This window comes from Pristis pectinata, chromosome 6 (genome assembly GCF_009764475.1).
Source record: "Pristis pectinata isolate sPriPec2 chromosome 6, sPriPec2.1.pri, whole genome shotgun sequence".
NCBI lineage: Eukaryota > Metazoa > Chordata > Chondrichthyes > Rhinopristiformes > Pristidae > Pristis > Pristis pectinata.
The window spans coordinates 80,601,946-80,624,894 of NC_067410.1; the positions used below are offsets into that span (position 1 = coordinate 80,601,946).

A 22,949-nucleotide genomic window follows, 5' to 3' on the forward strand; every position below is an offset into this window, starting at 1 on the left:
CAGAACCTAGCCTCGCTGACAGAGGAGTTTCTTTAAAGGGTTTTGAATGTAATACAGTAACAACATCCATGTTATTTTAAACTCAAGACTGGAGCATAATTTATAACTACTATTTGATTACATGCTTCCAAACTACAGTAGCTTTATAAACTACTTTGTTATATACTTTTTAATGAAAGAAATAGATTGGAGTACGGCTCTATCAACCAAATACAGGCGACCCCTCTGTTACAGCAATTCAGGTTACGGAAATTCACCTTTACAGAATTCACAAATCACTACCCAAAAATTTGAGATAAGGAATAAAATTCACTCTCACAGAATTTGTGAACAAAAGTAAGTAAATACACTATTTTCTTTGCAACTCCCGTTTTTTGATGTATGTATAGATGACCCAGCTTTATATTACAGAAAATCATGAGGGGGTAATTTTCTAGGAACTGAACCCCTTAAAATGCGGGGGTCTCATGTGCTATGGATACAGCTTGAATCTATGCACCCAGTCACTATCCCAGATTAAAAGCAGAAGTGATGCCTCTACATATGAATATGTAGATTTAGCTTCAGAGTGGCCATTTTGACATTTAAAATATGAATCAGTTAAACACAATTTCTGCCGAATAATGTGAGAGCATAAGAACTGGGAGAAGCAGTAAGCTATACAGCCCTCTGGAACTTCCTCTGACTTTCAACAAAACCATAGCTGACCTCATTGTTGACCTCAGCTTTATTTTCCTGTCAACTCATTATAGTACTGTGGTCCAAAATTCAATCCTTGAATCTACTTAATGATTCAGCAACTGCAGTAGAGAATTCTAAAAGGTTTACAAGTCTTTGAGAAGAGAAATTCCTTCTCATCTTAGTCTGGTCCCTTATTTTGAGATTTTGCCACCTACTCTTGGCACCCCCACCAGTGGAAACATCCTCACAGCCTCCACCTGGTCAAGCAGCCTCAGAATGTTATGTTTCAATTAGATCAATGCTTAATTTCCTATCGTAGCGGTTGCTACCATGGAATGAACACAAGACGCGAGTCGTAGAGTTTCAGAACCGAACTGGTTTATTTTCCCGCCTTGCGCGGGCCTTTTAAGGGAGACTGTTCCCGCCCAATGCAACCGGCAATGACATAAGTACTACGTCATCAAGTCTTTCCCGCGCGTGGGTTCTCCCCGTCGCTCGGGAAAGACGAGGCTCGCCGCCATCTTGGGCCTCGTCACTCCGATGCCGCGCGACCCGACTGCCGAGCCGGTTCTCCTGACCGGACGGTGAGTCGCTACACTATGCTCCAAACACCATGAACCCAATTTGCTCTATTTTCCTGATAAAATAACTCAGCCATCACAAGAATCAATCCAGTATAATTGACCAGACATTTTCACGAATGCAAACATGAGGATGAGGTTATAGGACAGCATTGAAACTTCAATTTAAGCACTGCAGACTTTGTTAGCAAATTATTTACATACAGTACAAGTGTTTTCGGAAACATTTTCCGATCATTGTTCTATGGTCCCTTCTCTACAAAGCAGAAATATACAAAATTGTGAAATATAACGAATTATCATATAATGAGTGCATAGAAACTGCATAGATAGAGTGCTGCATTAACCGAAACAAATAAGTGATTTTCTGATTATTTTTGATCCTCCCTGCCACATAAAAAAAATCATGATTCCACATCTTACTGTTGACAGGACCCTTAAATTAGCTCAAATATGACAAAACAAATGTGGAGGAATATTCAAAAATGTTACAATTTATTTTATTTATGCTGTTCATATTTTAATCCATTACAATTGGAATTCCTGTTAAATAAATAGCTATACCACACTTTAAAACTGCAAAATTAAAGGTACTTAACATTTTGATTGTTGGTTGTAAGAGCAATGAAGAAAGAATTTGTAACCTTTTTCTCAAAAAGAAATAGATAACCTTCATTGTATACAAGATTTAGGGTTAGTGTATTGCTCCATTGATCCATGGATAACTGGTGGCATATCAGTAACTAGTAAACCATCCAGAGGCAGGGACAATTATAGAATCAAAAGGAGTCCTAATTGGTCCATTGTAGAGAAGAGTTTATCAAGTATTTCTCTGATATCAATCTTGCTGCTTTTCTGCAGAGGATCCTAATGTTACAAGCAAAATAAATTAAGGGCAAACAACAGTAAATTGTCACTTTAAGCCTTGAGACCTGGTCACATAGAAAGTAAAAGTTCCAACATAAAGAGTTGGAGGAAGACCGATAATCCCAGCAAACCAAGCCTTATCCACTAAATTCTAAGCAAAAAACAAATTACTAAAGAAACTCAGGAGGTCAAGCATTGTCCATGGAGGCAAAGTAATGGTCGACATCATCACGACTGATGCAGAGTCTCAACCCGAAATGTTGACCACTCCTTTCCCTCCACAGATGCTGCTTGGTCAGCTGAGTTCCCTTAGCACTTTATTTTTTTGCTCCAGATTCAAGCATCTGCAGTCTCTTGTGTCTCCACTAAATTTTAAAACGTTCCAACTGAGATTATTCACAGTTAAGTAATGTTGTAATATTTTCAGGGAAAATAATCAATGTTGAATTTTTTTAACCTCTATATTCATTGAAAATAATTAACATAGATCTAGCAATTGTAAAGAAAGAACATAGTTCAAGAGATGCGACAGATTCAGCATTAATGTTTCTTACAATCTGGTAGATTCAGAATCTTTCAGGTTTATGATTTTGCCAAGATTTTTTCTTACTTTATCCCATTTTATGTTTTTTGATATCTGGGCATCCATGTTGGATTTTTCTTCTGTCTCAGGAAGTATCTCTTCAACCCTGCATTAAAAATGTTTAGATGAAAGATTTATACTTAATACTCATCTCAAATTGGAATAAAAATGTTGAAATGTAATTTTCTGTATACCCAATGTACCACTTGTCATCGTCAAAGCCCAGCGATGTTCCTGGAACTCCAGAACGAACCTTTAGAAACGCTGGCACTCGCTGTTCTAGAAGCAGTATGATGGCTGAAAACTGATAATGATAAATAATTAATGCATAAAACAGAAATTGATCTTTTATATACAAAAGTTTGGATTCTTCACTCTGGAGATTCTCCAACAACCTGTTAGGCTGACAGTTGGGAAAACACTGCAATCTATAACAAAGGATCTGATATCAAGACACTTAAAATAATATGATTGAGCAGAGTCAATGTGAATTTACAAAAGGCAAATCATGTTTGACTAACCTATTGGATTCCTCAAGGCTGCATCCAGTAGAGTAGACAAGAGGGAACCACTGAATGGATTGCATTTGATTTTCAAAGGGCCTTAGATAAGGTCCTACACATGGTGAACAAGGTTAGAATGCATTGACTTGGGGAAATATATTAAGGTGGATTGAGAGTAGGTTAATGGATAGAAATAAATGTGTCCTCAGGGTGGAAGGCTGAGACTAGAGGGGTCTCAAAAGATTGGGTTCCAACAAGTCACACTACATCCACAATTTGGTTAAAAGGACAAAATGTGGCATTTCTGAGTTTGCTGATGACAAAAGACTAAATAGAAATGTGATAGGGATTCAGAGAGGCTTCAAATGGATATGGACAAGCTAGGCGAGTGGGCAACAACATGGCAGATGGAGTGATATGTGGGAAGATCTGAAGTTATCCATTTCAGAAGAGAAACATAAGTACTGTGTATTTTTTGTTAAATGGCGATAGACTGGGAAATGTTGACATTCAAAGGAATCTGGGAGTCCTAACATGCAGGTTCATCAGGAAATTAGGAATGCAAATAGAATGAGTACAAGAGTAAGGGTGTCTTATTGCAATTATGTAGGGCATTGATGAAGGATTTTGTATAGACTAGGTCTCTACCTTCCAGAGATTATAAGAATGAGACATGACCTCATTGAGAAACACAAAATACTTAGACAGCTTGACAGGATAGAGATGGGGAGAATGTTTCCCTGGCTAAGGAATCTAGAAATAGGAATCAATCTCAAAAGAAGGGGCAAACCATTCAGAACCGAAATGAGGGCAAATGTCTTCAATCAAAGGTGAATATTTGAAATTCTCTATCCTGGTGAGTTGTGGAGGCCCAGTCATTGATTACATTCAAAACAGAAATCAATAGTTTTCTGGATATTTGAGGAATCAAGGGATATGGTGGCAATGCAGGAAAATGATCGTGCCCATTCTGATCTTGTTAAATAGCAGATCGGGTTCAAGGAGCCACAGGGCCTCATGATTTATACCTGTTCCTTTCTTTTATGTTTTTTTGTACTGTGCCATGCACTGTTGACATGCACGCATGCACAGAAATATTGGCAATACTAGATTTGGAAACTAATACAAATCCATTGTCCATATTTCTACATTCCTACACATGTAGGCATGGGAAAAATAAAATATTCTGATTAACTTTGTCTTTTTCAATTCCAGATTTATTTAATTACTTGAATTTAAATTCCCTAGCCACCATTAATGTTAGCTATAAGGAGAAGTTGGACAAACTTGAACTATTTTCTCTGGAACATAGGAGGCTGAAGTGCGGCCTGACAGATGTGTATGAAATGATGAGAGGTATAGAAAGGGTAGATAGTCAGAGTCCCTTCCCCCCCCCCCCACCCTGAGGGTGAAAATGTTAAATATTAGAGGGAATAGGTTTAAGGTGAGAGGGGAAAGTTTAAAGGAGATTTGCGAGGCAAGTGTTTTTTTTGTTACACACACAGAGTGGTAGGTGCCTGGAACATGCTGCCAGGGGAGGTGGTAGAAAGATATACAATAGCAATGTTCAAGTGGTATTTACATGAACAGACAGGGAATAGAAGGGTATGGGCCACGTGCTGGCAGGTGCAATTGGAATATTATTGTCACATGTACTGAGGTACAGTGAAAAACTTGTATACCATTCATACAAATCAAAATGGGATTAGTTTAATTTGGTATCATGGTCAGCACAGACATCGTGGGCTGAAGGGACGGTTATAGTGCTGTATTTTTCTATGTTCTTTGGTTGGATCGAAATTCATGTCAATGGTCCAGAACTCTGACTGCTAGCCCAGTCATGTTTGCGTTATCTTGATTACAAATACTTCCTCCCACAGGTGAATGGTAGAAGTTAACCTCAAAGGTAGTTTAGTTATTTATAAAAAGTCAAGCGGTGCTAGGTCTCAGTATGGACTACTTAACTGTTCACTGATTAATTAACTTCCAGGCGACTGCTTTATTTTATCTGCTGTATCCCTGAGACTACAGAAAAAAATAAGCTTACCTGCACTTTCCATAGTAAGTCTGTTTCTGGTACTATTCTCCAGTATGTATCATCCATCATGGCAATCAGTAAATTTAGCAGCAGAAGATATACAAAGAGCATATACATGGTATAGGTAATGTAGATATTGGTTGGTGTTGGCCTATTATAAGGAAGAGGAATATCCAACAATCCCATCATCAGTTCAAATGTGGTACGCAATGTCATTGAAAAATCTCTAAAATAAGGATAATTTGTCAAATCCAGAGTATGAAACAGAACGTAAAAAGCTGTAAGGAAAAAAGAAACCATACATTAATTTGAGAAAATGTAGAGATTTCAATTAAAAATACAGACTCTGCAAGTTCTATCATTTCATTTACTTTTAATAAACAATTTAACATATTGATATAAAGAGGATGAGTGCAAATTATACACAAATTTTTATCACTTCCATGTTGCACATCACATTAGGAATAGAGCTGAGATCAGCAGAATTTGTTAATAAATACTTTACTGATGGATCAGAAAATATTTGCCATCAATGTCCCTAAAGTACTAATAATAATAATTAACATAAATCACATATATTTTAATATTTTGAGCACTTTCAGGCAAGGGATTTCTAGATAACTTGAGTGTGGACATAAAGAATGATACAATATATCATAAAACTGAATATATAAAGAATATTATGCTGTGAAATAGATATATCACAAAGCTTTCATTTCACCTGTCATTCTGGCATTTACAATGGCTATGCATAGGGTACGCCCATGAATTCCTGCAACCAGAATTACTTTTTAAAGCAATTTTGAAGAACAGAAGGTTGATGTGGGAATAAATTCACACCTGTTCTACTCTAAAGTGTCTTTTTTTCACTCCAGTAACAGGAGAGCTTTTCAAGGCACTATTTTATTACAACTATTTCAAGCTCGCTATTTGTTTATTCAGATAAACTACATACCAAAGGTAAATCCAATGATGCAGATAAATACCAGACAGCACCAATGCATAAAATCTCCAAATATTAGCTGTGAGGAAATGAAAATCCACAAATGTGATGTTCAAGTATAATTGTAAAACTGTACAACTATAATTTTATGTTTCACTCAGTATTTAAGATGACCCAAAGCCCAATAACGATAGATTAACGATAAAGGGTGAATATGTAAACTGACATGCAATTAATTTCTCCAAAATATCTATCATAATTTTGCTTTAAAATGGAATCCTACATTCAAAATTCTAAGTTCAAGTGTAGGTGCCAATGGGAAACAACAATTGAAATGATTAGCTCCTGAAATTAAACTATAATTATGTTCTGCAATTTATTCTTTTTTGTTACTTCTGCTTTCCTAAGCAACAAATCAATAGCAATTTTGTGAACAAAGCCATTATTAAATCACAACAGTGATTATATTTTAAATCAAAAAGAGACTTTAAAATGTGTCATCTTACTGGAAAAATAAACCTTTAGTTTGATTTGAGATTTTCAATCTCCCCATCAGAAAACCAGTATTATGAATGGCCAACAGTTGTGGATACTGATAAATTTTATTGCTATTGATATTAATCCTATTTTATGCAAAAAATGTAGATTGAAATTCTACCACAGTATCCCTGAAAATGGCAGGGTGTTTTGTTACAATGATAATTTCTCCCACAATCTTGCTGGGTAAATTAATTAAATTTGCATATATTAAAGGATCAATACAACATTCCAAATTGAACTCAAGTTTCAGATTGGAAACAGTGTTTCAACAATAAATACATAAATTGAAGCTTTTGATGCTTTCTTGTAGAAAAACATTGCATCTGATCTTCACTCAGATTTGTGATAATTTATAATTCTTCCAACATTTAATATTATTTTTAGTGATAAAGAGCACTGTTCTGTCCCGAGGTCATGTTCGACTGCCAGAGCTGAGTAAACGGAGATCACTGGAAATGATAATCTTTCAGGCTAGGTCACTTCTTTTATTAGCAGCTACCTTAATGCTTATGAAAAGTGTTTTGATCATTTTAGACTCGCTATCACATCATCTACATCAGGACTCCTGCCGGGACTGAACAAGACTCTAGAAGAGTTTTCCATTTGGACTTTGGCACTTCAAGGACAATTGCTAAACAGTCTCTGTCCTGTTTTGAGTCATGTTATTCTGCTTTGGAAAGGGACCTTGTGGCAAAACTCTGCCAATGTGACAAGATTCATTACATGACAACAGCAACTATTCTTCTGAAACATAAGGAGCAAGAACCTGCAAACTCAGCAACACCTGTTTTGATTCCCAAAGTGCAGTTTCTTGTTTCTTTGTCCACCTCCATTTTCTTGTGTGATCCAGCAACTCCTAACATATTGCTTAAGGATAGTAGAAAACATCCATAATATTGATAAATCCTAAGTAGGTCCACAATACTATCAAGCTGATTAGACTAAGAGCATCCAACACTGATTAAACCTCAACTGGGTAAAGAGCTTAGCAATTATGTCCTGCTCCTTATAATTGTTGCAGTGGATATTTTAGGTTGGAACTATTGGAAAAATCTCAGAGAGTATTTATGTTGAGGACTCCTTTGAAACTTTGTCTAACTCAATCAGTCATATAAAGATTGTGATGATCTGTCCTCCTCCTAGCTGAGCAAACAATCAACCAGACTAGGATATATCTTTCTGTCTTTGCATCTCTATTGATTGTTATCATATGAGCCCAGCAGATTTTAATGGTATCATCTGTCTTAAAATGGAACAGCTCAATCAGAAACCTCAAGCTATTTTCTTCGTACTGAAGGATATAGGACACATTTAGAAGAACCACAGTGTAGCATTCTCCATCAGATGAATCTTGGCTTTCATTATTTGAGTTCTTCCAAATTCATCACAAAGTATCTCAGGGTACGTCATGTTTAGCCGATACAGCTTCCCTTTATCCTTATTCTTTACACAATCTAGCTTTATCCAAGGTTAGTTCTGGCCTATCAAGTTGGATCTTTGCTGTAAGAAAATTAGGAACTACCTTCTTCGCTTAATTCATACATGTTATACCCTTTACTGTTCTTCTCAATAGGCTTCACATGGCTTGATTGCTTGAGCATGCCATGATCTTGTCTTGCTTCTAAGCAAATAATTGACAGATGTTCCCAGATACCATAATAATGGTCCAAGCCTGACCACAGAATCTGCTTTTGGGACTATGTGACAGTCTCACGTGTATGAACTTTCAGATGTGACATTGAAGCAAGGCTTTGCTTTACTCCTCGGGTAAACGTAGAAGATCCTCAGGCATTATTCAAAGATGAGCAAGTTCACATACTGAACTGACATCCCCTTGATCAATGATGCTAGGGTGTAGATTATCCAATCAATAAGTGACTGTGGTTCAGACTTATTTGATGGTAGCTTTTGACAATTCTACTTTGCATTCAATCAGAGCATGACTACCTCAACTCCACCTGCTCCCAAAGTCCATATATACCTAAAGTTTCCCGTTGCCCAAAAATCTATGAATCTCCATATTGAATATACTCAACAACTAAACATCCATAGTCCTCAATGGCAGAGAATTCTAAAGAATTTCTCTTAGCCTCAGTTGCAAATGACCAACCCCTTGTTCTAAGAATGGGAGGCCTGGTTTTAGACCTTCTTACATTTACCCAATTAAGAATGTTAAGTATTTCAATGAGACCACCTGCCCGCATCCTAAACTCTAGGGAATATGGATCTAGTCTATCTTAATCTCTCATCATCATAGGACAATCTCCTTTTCCTAATAATCACAAGTTGCATTTCCCTTAAAGAAAGCTTATCCTTAGGCAAAATTAAAGCTGTGCTTCTGCATAGCTTACAATAAAGGCTAACAAACTAATTAATTTCATAACTGCTTGCTGTGTGCCCATATGTTAGCTTTCAATTCATTATAAAATTCTATATATTATGATCGCTTCTCCCAAAGGCTGCATTATCAGAATCATTTTAATTAAACCTACCTCATTGCATTTACTAGATCTAAAACTACCTGTTCACCAGTTGTTTCCTCAGCTTACTGATATAGAAAATTATCATCTACCCGCCCACATATTTTATTACTTTAGGATCTTTATGAAATAAAGCAATTAATAAATGGAAGTTCTTTTGTACTTAGTACTCACTGGTCAAAATACTGTTCAGGATATCAAAGAGGAGGCCAGACTGGACCAGAATTTAAAGTGCCGATGAACGAATGGCTTGCAACTTTTCCAGATTTAGCCTGGCCCATTTAATTTCCATGGGGGATGAGCCGCAAGTTGTTACCAGAGGGAGTTGAGAATGGCACAAGCCCCTCTGCAAGGAATTTGGGACCCATGTACGCAGTGTCTAACTCCTTACCCAGTCAAATTAAAAAATCATTCATAGTATGAACCAGATATTATTAGCCAAAATAGTATATCCAATGTCAAGTCAGTAGAAAAAGCAAAATAAAAGAGAAATAAAAAGGTTGGAGAATGATGGAGAAATTTTTTAATTAACAATTTTCCAGCAGAAAGGGAAGCACAAAAGTACAGCTGGTAGAGCCACCGCTTCAGGGGATCCTGAGCCCGGGTTCAATCCCAACCTTGGGTGCTGCCTGTGCAGAGTTTGTATGTCCTCCCTACTCTAGTTTCTTCCCACATCCCAAAGATGTGCGGGTTGAGAGGTTAATTGACCAATGTAAATTGCCCCCTGTGCGTAGGTGAGTGGTAGATTGTGGGAGCAGGTGGCAATTTGTTTAAAATTATCACATGTACTAAGATACAGTGAAAAATTTTGTTTTGCATGCCATTCATACAGATCATTTCTAAATATATGCACATCGAGGTAGTACAAAGGGAGAAATAATAATAGAATGCAGAATATAGTGTTACGGGTACAGAGAAAGTGCAGTGCAGGTAGACAATAAGGTGCAAGGGCCATGGCAAGGTAGATTGAGAGATCAAGAGTTCATCTTTATTGTACAAGAGTTGATGAGAATGAGAACGTGGGGATAATAAAAAAAGGGATTAATGTGGGATTAGCATAAATAGGCCAAAGGGCCCACTTCCATGTTGCTTGTCCCTGTGATTTTATAAGTCTGAGTGAATGAGAACCCACAACAGTAAAAGTTAATTTCCAATAGTGGAAAGGGGATCAGCACTCTTGTCACCTTCCTGGAAGTAGCTAGTTAAGCAGACTCATGCCTGGTACATACACTGAGCTTGTGCCAATCATCAGCCACCCATCTATGCGAATCCCACATTAATCCCAGTTTTTATTCTTCCCACATTCTCATCAGCTGCTCCCAGGAAACACCACCACCACCCAATATCTGGGAAACATGTGATCAACCATCATACTAAGTTCATATCCCAAGCAGAATCTTATTTGTACTGGAAATGCTATTAAAAAAAAGGGAAAAATAGTGCACAGGTTGGTAATTAGGATTTATCACACTTTTTTTTAAAGAAAGGTACTCAGGATTTAAATAGGCCAACCTGAATGGTTTGTAGTGAATGTATTCTGTCTACCGTGTAAACAGAAGAATATAACAGTATTTAGTGTATACCATTACTGAGTCCCCAGAGAAGTGCTGTTTTTAGGAACCAATGAGAGAATGCTGCAATGATGAGCTCTTCATGTCCATGCAAGCATTTGCCCTCACCTAAGGTTGTGTAATTGGCAGATACACAATGGTGAGAATCAATAATACTACATTGAGGGAATGAAGGGATATGGGGTCAGTGTAGATAGGTAGCACTGATATAAAAGATCAGCCATTGTCTCATTGAATAGTAGAGCATATGCCAGGGGTCAAATGTCTACTCCTGCTTCTCTTTCTAATGTTTTTATCTCTGTTATTTTGATAGTAAATTCTAACCATTATGTTCTCAATCCTGTCAATAATATCAAATCACTTTCTTACCTTTTGAATCAAAATAGAAAATTTCCCAAATGTCTTAAACCCCCTGGCAAAGTAGATGGTATTACACCACCCAATAATCAGAGCAAAGGAGATTGGGACTGCTTCTCCACCATCAGCACAGAGTCTCATGATAACTGCTGTAATAATCAAAAGTGAGTAACAGATCCTGAAACAATAAGAAAATTAATAAAGATCTGTTAAATGTTAAATGTGTCAAAATAGTTTAATTACTAGTCATGCCACATACACCTTCAGTAAATACATGGAATGTATCTGGAAACATCATCAAAAGCTTGCTATATTTTCAGCAGGAAATTAATACTTGTATGCTGCCTTCACTCATCATTAGTTTCTTGGGCGAGTCAAAAGATCATGGAGTGCAGTTCATTCCAGTGCCACGCTGAAGGACAACTGCACTGTTGAAGATATTTGTATTGCAGTTCTTCTCAGGTCAGTAACACTGATTGCAAAATGTAGTAATGGCCATGTAATCTAATCTATTTATTCCATTACTCTTTCTGGGACTTTGATTTGTGCAGATTAGCTGCTGTGTTTACCTATATTACAATAATGGCTGTATTTCTAAAATAATTGATTAACACTCAGACACTTCATTGGGGATTAAGGTCGTGAAAGGCATGATATAAATGCAGGTTCTTTGTCTTCTTGCTATTACTTATACAGCATCAAACTATCTGGAGGGGCCTCCAATGGAGGCCTTGGGGATTAACTGGGTCAGCAGCTTTGGGGGGGAGGGGACGGGAGGAGAGGGGGGTGGGGTGGGGTGGAGGCGGTTGGTGAAAGGTGCTGGAAATATTATCATGGGGGAGAGACAGGGTTGGGTGGGACGTGGCAGCAGATTATCCTTTGAAATGCAAGCATGGAATTCGTGGTGTCCCAGTGCAACATTGGATTACAAATATCTAGTGTTCATAGGAGTATTCAATGTTGGAAGTTCCTGTAGACAACATGGTTTAACTTCCCCTGCACTACTCCACAGGAGTGAATCTTTACTGGTAAACATCCAATCTGTTTCCTTAAGTGACCTGAAATGATCCAGAAATAGTCACTATCACACATAAATTTTTGATTGTGTTACTCTCAAATAAACAGTGCTTTTTGATTTAATTTCTAGTCCTCCATTTTGTCAGACTTTAAACAACAGCTCCCTCCAGCCTGCCTCACTTATGCTCTCTGGCTCGGAAATGGGCCTACGGCTTATTCTCAATGATAATGTCAAGTCTCACAGAAAATGTAGCCTCCGATGTCACCTACATAATACTGCAAACTGTGGACATCAGTACTTTTCCTGTCAGATGTTCAAGGCCATTGTCAAATTAAGCAGTGCTCTTAAGTGAAAGGAAAAAGATAACAGAAGCTACCTGGCAGAAGCCCACAGTGCTCTTGTCAAGCAAATCTGGTCATCCTGGCACCATATTAATAAAAGTTAAAATTCTAAACTTCACCTTTCCGGAAAAGTATTCATTCTCAGTCCACTGAACATGCTATATAGTTGCTCCAAAATTCAGTTCATTTATGTCAAAACAGTGAATTTCAGGTGCTGTGTACACTGAAATGATAGCTTACCACATTTAGCACAGCTAATCAGGAATGTATTTCAAGACAGTAACCTATTCTTCAGTAGACTCTACAGGACCACTGGTTGAGTAGGTATTGACCTGCCAAGTTTGGTATCAGGATCCTAAAGGCATTAAGTCTCCAATTAACATACTCAGAGCACCTAACATTTGTTTTAGTCAGGCAGGGTTATGCAGAAGAAAACTTGAATTTTCCTAATTATTACTTTTTGACAATATTTTCCAATACAGTTACATAAACAGGAAAAGGACTAAAAGAATGATTACGTTCTTACATTAGTAATGGAAAAGGTCCTCCAACTGATGTATTCCCAAAGTAACTTTTTGGTCCTATCTTGTATAAATGCATCATCTGAAAAAGAGGTGATATTTATATCATAAATATGTTCTTTGTAACTTCTGGAGTGAATGGATAGCTTCCTATTTTGGTTTGATATTGGAGTTCTGCAATGACTTCTCAGCTTACCTCACTGATGAGTATTACCAGAGCTCCAACGACAGTTACTAGTTCACCCAGAAGTCTCAAGTAATCTTCCTTTGTTTGATAGGATTCCTAAAATGTTTACTTTTTTAATAAATGATCATGGTTTATGAAAATATTTTCCAAGATAATACACAAACATAAAATAACAGCTATTGAACATGAATTGGAACCTGCATAACATAAATTCTGCAGCAACAGACAAGCACTGTAAGGATACTGAGTGACAATATCAATTTAAAATGCTGACTCCGCCATATCAAATTCTGATACTTGCTAACCATACATTATTGATGAAATAGCAAGAGTATTTAGGCAATGATTAATTATAGTTTTAATCTGTTCACACAGATAGGTTTGCGTGTAAAATACCTTTTATATCTCTTTGTTTCATACACATCCTATCAAGTCCCTCCTAACCTGTTTAATGTTTTCAGTCTCTGAAATTGTTTCTTGCAACTTTCAATTATGGCCATTTTGATATGCCCATATCAGTCAATGGTAGTATCCATCTCCCTGCCACTTAATTCAAATTGTCTATATGTTGTGCAGTACCTGCACCATTTTGTTCACTACAAAAGCATAAACAAAAACAAATGGAAAAGGTTAAAAAAGCTTAACCAATTAAAAAGAACTGCAGCTCAAATTGTGGACAAGGTGAATGGCAGGCTGTTGGTTGGAGTAATTAATGCCGAGTCTCACTAGCATGCAACGGTCTCTGAGATCAAATCCTGGATTAACTTGATTGTGAAACCTGATTCAGGACACTTAATTAGACAAATGAAAACAAAAATAAATCACAATATTGGATATAACTTCAGTCAGCAGAAGAGAAAATTAGCTGATATGCTTACCCATCACATCATTCTTGGTAAGCACATCTCTCACACACATGCCTACACTTACACAATCATGTTTTCACTTTTGCCTTATTGAAGATAATCAAATGGTTTAAATTTAGAGCCTAATTTTTGGCACCAGCCCCCAATCATCTATTAATTTTGAAATGCTTTAGCAACCATGATTGAGACCATTTTAGGAAGCAAGTACACATAAGACCATTGTAATAAATGAATATCTTTTAACACTCCCTTCCATTCTATGCTTTCATCTGGCTACTTCTATCCATAACTCTTTATGTGCAATCAAGTATGCTTGGATTCAAGTCATTTTTGTAGTAATCCTCTTGGTCCTTTCATGTAAATTGTATTAACAATTAACCAAACGTAAACTTATCCATTTCAGACAGGATGCTTTATTCTACTTTTTTTCAACTGTATGTGTAGTTTATTAGATGTTCCAATAACACAATGTCTACAAAAGTTTTCATTAACTCTCCTGTATTGCACATAAGAAGTGTTTACTAATCACACAGTTTTAAAATACTTTTACCACAAACACTGGATTGGATATATTTGGTACCAATATTATACTTACTGCTAAAGTCTTCTGTATTTTAACAACATGTTCACCAAACTGGCCAGGTGGAACTGGTTTCAATGGTCGGTATAGACTTGAGACAGTGAATACTGTGATGTAAAGACTATAGGAAATCATCCACACAAGGAAATATTTGTGCGCAAATGAAATCCATTTCTGCTGTATTAATTCCTTTACTGGTTTAGCATCAACGAATTTATGAACCTACAAAAAAAATACATCTGATAATTTCTATAAGGAATTTAAACTTCAAAATCTCAGAGGTTTCCAGGGCTTATGACGACACACAAAGAAAAGATGTATGTGTCAGAAATGATACAGACCAGGATGGAACTTGTATCTCCATTATCTACTGATGGTTAGGTCAGGTTCACACACAAATTAAAATCATATACCACAGCTGGAGGCACACTTCTGGGGAAAAATGAAAGTTTGATCCATTAATTTTATTGTCACTTTTTCCAAAGGAAAATAATCTTTGACCTTTGCTCACCTCAGTGTAGCAGCTGAGTTGTTCAAATAATTAACTGGAAAATTCTGGTAATACACAGAGGCTAGGATAGTGAATACTCTTGATGCTCTTGTAAGGGAATTTCATTGAACTGAGTTTGCAGATGACACAAAAATTGGTGGAGTTGTGGACAGTGAAGAAGGTTGTCAAAGGATACAGCAGGATGTAGGTCATTTGCAGATATGGGCAGAGAAATGGCAGATGGAGTTTAATCTGGGCAAATGTGAGGTGTTACACTTTGGAAGGTCAAATGTGAGGGGAATATACACAGTAAATGGCAAGACCCTTAAGAGCACTGATGTACAGAGGGATTTTGGGGTCCAAATCCATAGCTCACTGAAAGTGGCAACACAAATAGATAGGGTCTTCATTGGTCGTGACATGGAATATAAGAGTTGGGAAATCATGTTGCAGCTATATAAAACTTTGGTTAGGCCTCATTTGGAGCACTGTGTTCAGTTCTGTTTCTCCCATTACAGGAATGATGTGGAGACTTTAGAGAGGGTGCAGAGGAGGTTCACCAGGATGCTGCCTGGATTAGAGAGCATTAGCTATAAAGGAGAGGTTGGACTGCACTGTTTTCTCTGGAGCATCAGAGGCTGAAGGGAGACTTGATAGGTTTATAAAATCATGAGAGGCATAGATAGGATAGATAGTCAGAGTCTCTTTCCCAGGGTAGAAGTATCAAATACTAGAAGGCATAACCTTTAGGTTAGGGGGGAGAGTTTAAAGGAGATGTGAGGGCAAGTTTTTTTTTTACACAGAGTGGTAGGTGCGTGGAATGTGCTGCCAGAGATGGTGGTGAAAGCAGACATGAAGGTGGCATTTAAGAGACATTTAGACAGACACATGAACATGAAGGGAAAGGTGGGATATAGATCCTGTGCAGGCAAATGCGATTAGTTTCATTTGGCATCATGGTCAACACAGACATTGTGGACCAAAGAGCCTGTTCCTGTGCTGTACTGTTTTATGTTCAATGTTCAGGATTGAAGTAATTATTCTTGGTGTACAAAAGCAATTAAACAGTATTAACATGTGTGGAATATTAAGCATATTTTGCAGTTGCTATTACAAGTGCCTAGACTAACTTTTTCAGAGTAGTTATTGGAGAGAAAATGGTTATGTGATAATCACCACTTACTTGTGTTAGGTGCTCCTTAGCCAAATTTCTAAACAGTAAAAGTTTCCTGAGAACCAACCCAAAAACATTTCAAAAATACTACATTTCATTATGTTTTGTGAAACCAGTTTAAAATTCTGGTCTTTGGATTGAAAGCAAAAACAATTTTAAGAAATTGAAGTAAGCTAAATTGGCTGAGCTGCTGAAATAGGAAATCATTACCATTAAGGAACCTGCACATTAAGACTGTAAATCTTAAGAAAATAGCATACGTTGCCTGGGGATAATTTTCTATGCAATTAGATATTACAGCAATGAGCAGCCTGATCAGGCCTAATAGTTACCTGACTAGTCCTGCTTTTTGTTATGATGTCCAGAACTGATTTTTGATCTCCCCATGTATCAATGTTGGTGAGGTCATAGGTGCAGTAAGTAATCGTTCCCATGGTCCAGTATACCTTCTTCTGTTTTTGAACTAAATAGTTGAACATCTACAAATTAATGTATCAAAATTAAATACACTTAAAAAGATCTTTGATTTAAACATCCTTTGACAAATGTGCCTTTGAAACATCCAAAACTATTGATCAAGCTTATGAATAGCAACCGATCTGCATGCAAGTTACATTAAATGTTAAAGAGTTGGAAATGAAAAGAAAATACTATAGTGACTATAAAATTGCAGGCTATTATTCTGAATATTATATAGGAGATTGCACCAAACAGCACAGCAATAGATAAATTAGATAATGAAAGGGTAACCTTTCATTTTTACAACAGAGTCAGGTTCATTCTTAATTGCCAGATACTGCATGTTACAGAACATAAAATTCTGAACATAAACATATAAGAGGATGATTTTATTCACAAACAATAATGGTATATCATTGCAAACATTTACCTCTAACTGCCCCTCAGCTACTGCGAGCTTCAATGGAGTGTAGCCATCATTGTTTGTTATGTCCTCAAGACTTGGCTGTTGTTTCTCAGTCACAAGGGATGTAATGAGATCATACATTGTATATATCTGGCTTTTCTCCTCTTGTAGAACCAACATATGAAGAACTGTATTGCCTGTTCAAAAGAATTTTAAGATCTAATCAAACAGAAGCAGCATGTTTGCTGAATGAAAGCTGATAATTGACTTCTTCTTTACATTTGCTTGTATCTTATGACAATGATTTTAAATCTGTGACATTTGGTCCTTGACCCCCTCCCTCTCCCTTCACTGATGGGAACAATCTGTTTGTCTAACCTATCGACACCTGAAAGATTTTGTACACCCCCATCAAATCTCCTCTCAACTTGAGAGAATCAAACCACAATTCCAGGAAAGTAAAAGTCTGCAGATTCCAAAAATTGAAAATAAACAATATTAAATACTAGAAATAAACAGTGAGTCACGATACATCTGTGGAGAGAGAAACAAAGTTAATTTTTCAGCTCAGTTGTTAGGTCTATATTGTCTATCCTTATGCTAAATTATATTAATTTGAATTAAATTCTATCTGTCACATGCCTGTCATCACCTGCCTACATCTTTTGAAATCTATCCTCCTCACTATCTACCACACTTCCAAGGTTTGTATCGACTACACATTTAGAAATTTTAACCATCCCACCCGTGTTTAGGTTATTAATATATGTCCTGGGGGGTGGGGGAGGGCACTACTGTCCACCATCACCCAGTCTGATCATGTTTATAATGACATTCTGCTTTCTATCCATGACATAACTTCTTATTCATGCTGCCAATAACCTTTTTATTCCATGGGCTTCGTTTGCTAACCATTCTTTTATAGTATCCTATAAATACCTTCAAACATCCAGATTTTAACTAGACTTTAGCTAAATGTAGCTATTTTAAAGCAAATTAAGCATCTCAAGCCTATTTATTAACTTCAGTCATAATACACACTTGGTTCCATATTCTTTGGAGGAAAGATTGTGTTCTTGATAATAATTACACATGAATTAGAAGAGAATTACTTAATGACAGATGAACAATGAAATATTTACCCAAGGAATCCTGTGCATCTAATGGAGCATTGTGCTTAATAAGAGTTCTGACAATCTCTTCATTGCCAATGCATGCAGCAAATGACAACACAAATTCACCTGTCAGTAATAAAAGTGTGGTCAAAACTCTTATTATCAATTAAAAAAGTAGAGAGCAAAATCAATTCTGGTGCAGAGCCACTTTAATCTAGTTGACATATCAGATACAACCTTGCTATAATTTACTCAAGATATACAATTCCAATCAACATTTCCCTGCTATGAGTGATTCATTTAATGCAGGTAACTCACACATTAATAGTGGCTATTGGGAAAACAGTAATGAATATCACAGGAGGGTTATTGAGTTAATAAATAACATGCAAGACTGCTGTCTGATATCACTATATTTACCCTGCATTTCACAGCTGACAGGCCTTGCATTGGGGTCCAGTTTTTCAATTTTTAATGTATCAAAATAAATAATATATCAAAAATAAAAGTCAAGATTATGTTCATAAAATTCACAAGATTGGAGGAGATTTCTAGAGCACTTTAAAACTCTTAGGTGCTTTTAAACACGTTCCATTGTTCTAAACTTAATTCTGCACATGATGCAAATCCAAAACAATGAATTCAAAACTTTTGATCAGTCTCAATTATCAATCTAATTAATGAGTTGCACAGTGACTTTTGTGAAAAAGCACCTGAGATCATTTCAACAAAATATGATAACATTGACAATACAGGTCCACTGGAAACTATCCTTTAAATATTACTTCCATTATTTCACTGCTCAAAAGATACCATTCAATATTTGATAGGATCTTGTCTGAAGCCACTGTCATTCCTCTTTATGTTACTGGAGATAACTTTTAGTTTAGTGAGCAACTCTAAAAAGGGGTAAATGTCATGTAATATTTGAGCCAGAAAATGAAGACACAAGAGACTGCAGATGCTGGAATCTGGAGCAACAGACAAAGCACTGGAGGAAGTCAATGGATCAGGCAGCAGTTGTGGAGGGAAATGGACAGTCGACATTTCAGGTTGAGACTCTTCATCTGGACTCCTGTTGAGCCAATTTATTTACAGATTTGAAACATCTTAAAAGGAAATTAATAACAAATATTTAATAGTATTAAATATGCAGATTGTCATTCTCAAACAATTCAGAACAGGAAAAAATATAGAAAATGCTGGATGCACTTAACAGATCAAGCAGTTATCAGAGGGGATAGAAACAAGGTCAACATTTCATGACAAAAACCCTTCAGCACATCCGGAAAAATGAGAAAATGGATGTTAAATTGAAAAACGGAAGAGAGTTAGAGAGAACTGGGGTTTGTTTATAATAGATGCCGATTGAAGATGTCAAGGTAACAATCAGCAGCAGTTGGAAACAGAAAAAAAAAAGAAACAGATTGAAACGGAATGGTAGAAGTGCATCTGTGGAAAGAGAAAAAAACAGAAGGGATAAAGTTCCAATAAAGTTCCAAGGCCTTCACGTACCCCAGGGGAGATGAGGGCCTTGCTCCTCAAGTTTACAATGAGCTTGGTCAAGAACAATGTAGGAAGTCAACCACAAAGGCCAGAGGGGGAGTGGGGCAGAGAATTAAATTGCTGGACAACTGGAAGCTCAGGATCACCTTTCCAGAATTATTGGAAGTGTTATACAAAACAGTTAACAAATCTGCATTTGGTTGCTCAAGTGTAGAGGAGACCTGATCATGAGCTCTGAATGCAATGCACTGGATTGGAAAAAAGTGCAAGTCAATTGCTGCTTCACATGGACAGACTGTTGAGCCCCTGGACAGTGGGAAGGGAAGTGGTAAAGGGGCAGGTGCTGCATCTCTCACACTTTCATGGGAAAATACTGTGAGGTGGTGGATACGAAAGAGTAAACCGGGAAAGTCATGGAGTCAACTGCCCTAGGAATTCTAAGAAGGAACAGAAGGGGAAGATATGTCTGCTGGAGGAACCCTGTGGAGTTAGAATCCACTAATGATCCATTCATGATTTAGAACAGATATAGCAGCAATAACTTAATGACGATATATTGAGACACCCATTGTATTACAGATACAAAGAACCTTCATTTGGCAGTGTTCCAGAATAATGCCTCAATAATCCATGTCATTTGAATTCTCAGTACAAAATCTAAACCTCACCATAGTAACATCGACAATCCTCTCCCGGGACGAAGCAAGAACCAGTTGCACGTGAATTGACCACATCAGCACCTCGATTCAGCAATTCCTTAACCATTTCCAAATCTTGTTTCAAAATAGCAACATGCATAGGTGTTTCACCTGTATGTTGACAAATGATATGAGAAACAATTGATGCATATAAACAGAATAAGAAAGGTCACTGTACAAGTTAAGCTTCACACAGTGTAGTAAACATGCCTGATCCTTAAGTTATTCTATAATATTCTCCCCTCTGCTGTGTGCAGTATTTTAAAGAAGTTCTTATCAATTGGAAAAGTGACTCAATCCTGCTCAGAGGACTGATCAAGAGCTACCACTGCTAACTTTGGGATGATACATTAGAACCTGCAGTATCCGAATCTAAGTGAACGTCACCAATCCTGGAGTTCAAATAGTACGTTTCAGTTGAGAACTTAATGCTCTAGATTCTCATTACCAGATGACAATTTTCTGATAGTTCCACTTTGTTATTAATCTTTAAATGATTGATAATGCCATTTTACCAATTACCCACAATTATTGTTCAGGCTTTCAAATGTACTCATTCAGACAAATACAGGGTAATGGATGAGGAGACAAGGGATTAATTCCAAGAAGGAACATTGTCAAAACTGGTATTGGTCATAGTCCTATGTGTAAATGCACTATTGTGCAATCATATTCATTGGCAGATGATTTCTGTGTAGAGATGATTGCAAAAGATGGTTACTTTTATATTTGATGTTGCCTTAGCTATAGTATTTCCAATTTGCAGTAATAATGTTAACATACGCTTACAAAATTAGTTAGTGCTTCCTCACTAATTATTATAAACCTAATAAACAATGGACAATTACCTCTGTACATGTCAGATGTCATTGGTTCATCAATCAGTGATGGTATCCGATCCAGAATGAATTTTGCCATTTCATTATTGTTGCTGAACAGTGCTGTATGTAGTATTGTTTCTTCTAAATCCCCTTTGAAGAATATTTTGGAATATTAGTTTCAGCAAATATATCGAACATTATCTCAATTAAAGCCAAAGGTGTTTACAGACTCCTTTGACAACTTCCTCCTTTTGTAATCTAATCCATTTCATTCCCCTGTTAACTCCACAGTCTACACCAAACATGGCAACAAATATTTAACTTTAAAGTTGCAGCCATTTCTGTCTTTGATCCTCACTGTGGAAAAGCAAACTGTGCTCCGACAAGTGTCTGCAAAAAGAGACGTTGTCAAATCTCCCTCCCTAATTAAAATTTCAGATTGATTGCTCCCTTATCATTGACTACAAAACTTTTTCTAACATTAAAGCTTTATTAAGTCTGAAAGGACATATGTTAAGTACCCTCGAATTTGTGGAATCTAGTGGTTAAATTAATTTGCGCAGTTCTGCCAAGCTATTACAACTACTTTCAAAACCGTATTCTCAAGATGTGGACATCACTGGCAGGGTTAGTATTTATTATCTCTCCCTTGATACACTTGAAAAGGTGGAGATGAGCTGTCTTCTGGAACCACCTCAGTCCATGTGGTGAAGGAAATCCCAAAATGCAGGTGAACATATATCTCTGGGATTTTCACCCAGTGACAATCACAGAATAAAGATCTGAATCTAAGTCAAGGTAGTATGACTTGGTGAAAATTTTGGAGGTGATGTGTTCATTTATTCCAACTACTTTGCCCTTTTAGGTAATGGAGAAACCTCGAATATTTGCTGCAGTGTGATTGGAGATGGTACATACTGTAGGAATTGTGCATTGATAGTCGAGTAGATGTTTAGATTCTCAGTGGACTGCTTTCTCCTGGATGGAGTCAAATCTATTGATTATTGCTGCAGCTGCACATGGGTAGTCAAGTGGAGGAGTTAGAAATTGAGCTACTTGCTATTGAACACCTAGATAGGTTCTGATCAGTGGTGACTCTTAAGATACTAATCATAGGTGTTCTGGTGATATTACAAGCATTGAATTTTGTGGAGAGGTGTTTAGACTCCTGTGTGAGATGAAAATTTTTAACTAGGAAAGTAGGTACAAAACACATACAAAGCACAAAGTTAACAGTTACTGTCTGAAAAGCCTCTAAGATGTTTAAGACTCGATTACAGACTGCAGACCTATTGGAAAATATTTACAGGCAGAACTGTTGGTATTGGTTTATTATTGTCACATGTACCAAGATACAGTGAAAAACTTGTTTTGCATGCCATCCAGACAGATCATGTCATATATAATTACATCGAGGTGGTAAAAAGAAAACAGCATGCAAAATATAGTGTTGCAGTTACAGGTGCATAACCAATAACAGTACCATCCCTCTGTAGATGGTTTAACAAGTAGATTATACAGCTCTGCCATGCTTCTGTGCTCATCCAAGATTACAACACTGGCTCCCTCAGCCATCAAGAAGCCTCAGTTATAATTTGTTGAGATTAAACAGCCAGAAACCTC

At 36.9% G+C, this 22,949-nt stretch overlaps 1 protein-coding gene across 1 annotated transcript; it reads right to left on the reverse strand.

The window, feature by feature from the left end:
• Positions 1-1,099: 1,099 nt before the first annotated feature.
• LOC127571868 (transient receptor potential cation channel subfamily V member 6-like) lies at positions 1,100-21,375 on the reverse strand. Its single transcript, XM_052018613.1, has 13 exons — positions 21,354-21,375; positions 20,476-20,616; positions 18,329-18,427; positions 17,211-17,383; positions 16,654-16,800; positions 14,673-14,879; positions 13,221-13,307; positions 13,030-13,106; positions 11,157-11,322; positions 6,209-6,275; positions 5,263-5,531; positions 2,907-3,016; positions 1,100-2,818 (listed from the first exon to the last, which is right to left on the reverse strand). Exons 1-13 carry the CDS (start codon positions 21,373-21,375, stop codon positions 2,680-2,682), a joined length of 1,704 nt encoding a protein of 567 aa, XP_051874573.1. The 3' UTR covers positions 1,100-2,679.
• Between the last annotated feature and the right edge of the window lie 1,574 nt (positions 21,376-22,949).

What these genes read in the sequence shown, in the direction of transcription:
- LOC127571868 (XM_052018613.1), bottom strand. Translation starts at nt 21,375, where the DNA reads ATGACATCTGACATGTACAGAG. An exon ending in TAGCTGAGGGGCAGTTAGAG is followed by an intron (nt 16,801 to 17,210) that starts GTAAATGTTTGC and finishes ATTAATTTGTAG; the next exon opens with ATGTTCAACTATTTAGTTCA. An exon ending in CATCATTGGATTTACCTTTG is followed by an intron (nt 5,532 to 6,208) that starts GTATGTAGTTTA and finishes TTTTCCTTACAG; the next exon opens with CTTTTTACGTTCTGTTTCAT.